A 3,498-nucleotide genomic window follows, 5' to 3' on the forward strand; every position below is an offset into this window, starting at 1 on the left:
AAACATGTAAAAGTTAAAAAGATAAATCACAACCCAAAAATAAAATGCTTAAAAATGCAGCAGTAGCATCAATAAATATTATTTATTGCATTTGCATGTCATAAATCTATTTGTGTAAAACTATCATATGCAAAAAGATCAAGTTTGTGTTATTGTTCACTACTTCATTTACTCTAATAGACTTGACCCTATCAATAAATAAGACGAGAGTTTGAATTAAGAAACAAGACTTTTCTTGTAAAAAAATTAAATTAACTTCGACAGTAGTTTCTTGATATATTTAAATGATAATATCAATATTGTTAATTCAAATATTTACTTTATAAGTGTAAATTTTCGGTGGTATTTTTTATTTAGTCTATAAATTTAAGATAATATATATCAAATTTAAAATAAATAAAAAATTCAAGTCAATTTATTGTCGAAATTTGACCTTGACAAATAGTGTATTTTCCTTAAAAGTTCTCTTTTTTGTTGACCATATAATTAGTTCTTTCATACATGATTTTTTCCTTATATAAACATACAAAAATAGTTTATTCAAATATAAATACTCTTCACTAACAATTATCAAACCACACAAACTTCCCTTCTCATTGAAAAACTCTATGTCTTTTATTTGGTTCTGTCCAAAAAAATGTATGAAAGAATTTCTATCGGAAATACTGAAGACAATTACGTAAAACACAGTATGATTGAAGAATCGGAGCTACAACTAAGAAAGGAAATCAGAAACATAACACCAACCTCTCAAGATGATTTCAAGAAGGGCAAAATGGTTGAAGAGGCAGAGTCAAAACTGCATGAAGAACCCAAAGTAATAACATCATTAGCTGAATCTAAAGATTTATTGACTCTAAGGCTTGACAATAACACTAAGCCAAATCCCAATCTGTTAGAGAATGGTGGTCATTCAAGTTCATCCGAAAATGTTATTGCTGAAGTTTTACCTAAGGAATTCCCCTGCCTTTTTTGTAACAAGAAGTTCTCAAATTTACAGGCTCTCGGAGGTCACCAAAACGCTCATAAGCGTGAGCGTGACTTAATAAAAAATGAACGAAAAATGAAGGAGGAGAAAATGGATTCCATCCATAGGGTTAAACCTACTTTTTCATACACTTATCCTTATTCGGGTCCCAGTCACTATCAAGGGTATTCTGATTTTCGTGGCAACTTCCAACAAGCAATTGGTACTCACATGGATAATATTATGTCTTATTCGCTGGATTCTCCATCTAGTAGCTATGGAGGAATGTATATGGCAAATACACCCTCCCCAGTACCTCCATTCGTTATGCCAATGCCAAATCCACCCCTCACAATACAACAATTTAGGATGAATAATTATTTAGGTGACAATCAAAGTGTTGTGCCGCCAATTCTTCGAAGGCCAAATCCTGTGGAGTTAGAACTTTTTGGTCATGCTAATCAAACCCCTCCATTCAGTGAGGGTGCAGAAGGAAGTTCCAATGTTCAATTTCCTTCTCACGATCTTCCAATAGAAACACATGATTTTATTAGAGAAAGTCAACTTCTTAGAGAGGTCAATGTGTCTTCTTCATCAACTGAATCCACAGTGGAGGAACTCGATTTAAATCTAAGACTTTAAGATTTTGTGTCTACCTAATAAAAGTATATTAGGCCGATATTGTGACATCATGTTTTCATGGTCGCTCTATCGTTTAATTTATGTTTTGTTGCTTTTGTTTATTTTCTTCCGTATTTTAATGTACTTTCTGTCATGAATGAATAAAATCTATATCTTTTTATTAATATTAATAAATTTTAATTATCAACTAAATCTATATCTTCTTCACTTGTCTGAACATGAGCATGTGAATTTTGTGAGTTAAGAATAAAATTTTCCCAATAAATTCTTAACTATTTTCAAATGAAACAAAATTTTAGGACTAAAGTGCAAGGATCATATAGCAAAATGAAGAACTAAATTTTGTAACTTTAAAGTTATCTTACTTGAGTTGTGTTATTTTTTAAAATATTTTTTTAATCAAATATTTATTTTTATGAAATTCATTGTCAGGTTCAAAGCTTATGATTATAAATTATCTATGCGGATAATTTATATAAAAAAAATTAATTTAATATGTAATTGAGATGTATCAATATTGACATTATATAATACAAAATCTCATAGGATGTTAATTTTGATTATCTTTTCTGAATAATATGGGAACTAGAAATACTATGGAAGTGATTTTGATTACCTCACAAATTTTGGACACCGATACACCTTAATCATATAAAATGATTATAGTTTTTCTTTTTATTAGCTCATAATTTTTTGTTTTTCTTATATATATATATATATATATATATATATATATATATATATATATATATATATATATATATATATAATATATATATATATATATATATATATATATATATATATATATATATATATATATATATATATTAAATTTAAATCTAATCTAATCGTGAATTTTGAAAAATATATATCTGATAAAAGAATTATTGAATGTTATAGTATTTTAAAAGTGTTATACGCGTATAATTTGTTCCATAGCTTCTAAATTAATAATATTAAAATATTAAAGTATTTTGTTGACAATTATCATTTGTCGCATTTTCTTTGACAATAGAATTAAAGATAATTATAATTAAAAAAGGATTTGATTTGCTTGAATAATTATCCTAATAAATAAGAAATGCCTACGTCTTAAAATAAGAATTGTGGACATTTTTATTAAAATTTTAATTTTTATATTATATTTAATTATTTCTTTTTATTGTTGAGAAAATTCAAAAGAAAGATTTTTATTGTTTTTTATTTTGATCCAATTGGGCTCGTCTATATTTTTGTGAGGCCTAATTTCCTTGTAGTAGCAAATCATATTGTTTTGTTGAATGTCTTTTCTTGGTCAGATTGTTGGTTAACTCATTTTTAGATCTATTGTGTGGAGAAAGGAAAAAAAAAGAGCATAAACACAAACAATATGATATGAGATGCTAAAATAAAAGTATAAAGTAAATAGCAAGAAATAAATGACAAAAAAAAGAGCATAAGATAAATGACATTAAAGTAAAGTTAATATAATAACATGTTACTAAGCTGTGTTAGTAATCAAGAATATAAAGATAATTTGTCATTTTTGGGAGAACACTCAACTATCCACCCACAAGTATGAAAATATGGACCTTTATATCCCATTGAGAAGGACTCCAACTTGGATAAATCAACAAGTATGTCACTAGCTCTCTTGGGTAAAAAGGAAACAATTTTTTCACACAATACATTAGGGAGTATGAGACTTACAATCTCACTTATCAAAATGACTTACTTTCTGATTCAGGACAAATTTAGCGATATATTAAGCAATCGTAATTGGACTTATGTAAAGTCATAACTATCTGAGACCGGTCAATAATAATATTTGTGTTAATACATGCTAGAGAAATGATATGTAAATCATTCTCCTGAAGCTATGTCACACAAAAAAAGAGAGGATAAAT

The 3,498-nt window shown here is 27.2% G+C and overlaps 1 protein-coding gene across 1 annotated transcript; it reads left to right on the forward strand.

Moving 5' to 3' along the window:
* Positions 1-595: 595 nt before the first annotated feature.
* LOC127130590 (uncharacterized) lies at positions 596-1,609 on the forward strand. Its single transcript, XM_051059571.1, has one exon. The coding sequence runs from the start codon at positions 638-640 to the stop codon at positions 1,607-1,609; it is 972 nt and encodes a 323-aa protein (XP_050915528.1). The 5' UTR covers positions 596-637.
* The last annotated feature ends 1,889 nt before the right edge of the window (positions 1,610-3,498 follow it).

This window comes from Lathyrus oleraceus, chromosome 3 (genome assembly GCF_024323335.1).
Source record: "Lathyrus oleraceus cultivar Zhongwan6 chromosome 3, CAAS_Psat_ZW6_1.0, whole genome shotgun sequence".
NCBI classification, from domain to species: domain Eukaryota; kingdom Viridiplantae; phylum Streptophyta; class Magnoliopsida; order Fabales; family Fabaceae; genus Lathyrus; species Lathyrus oleraceus.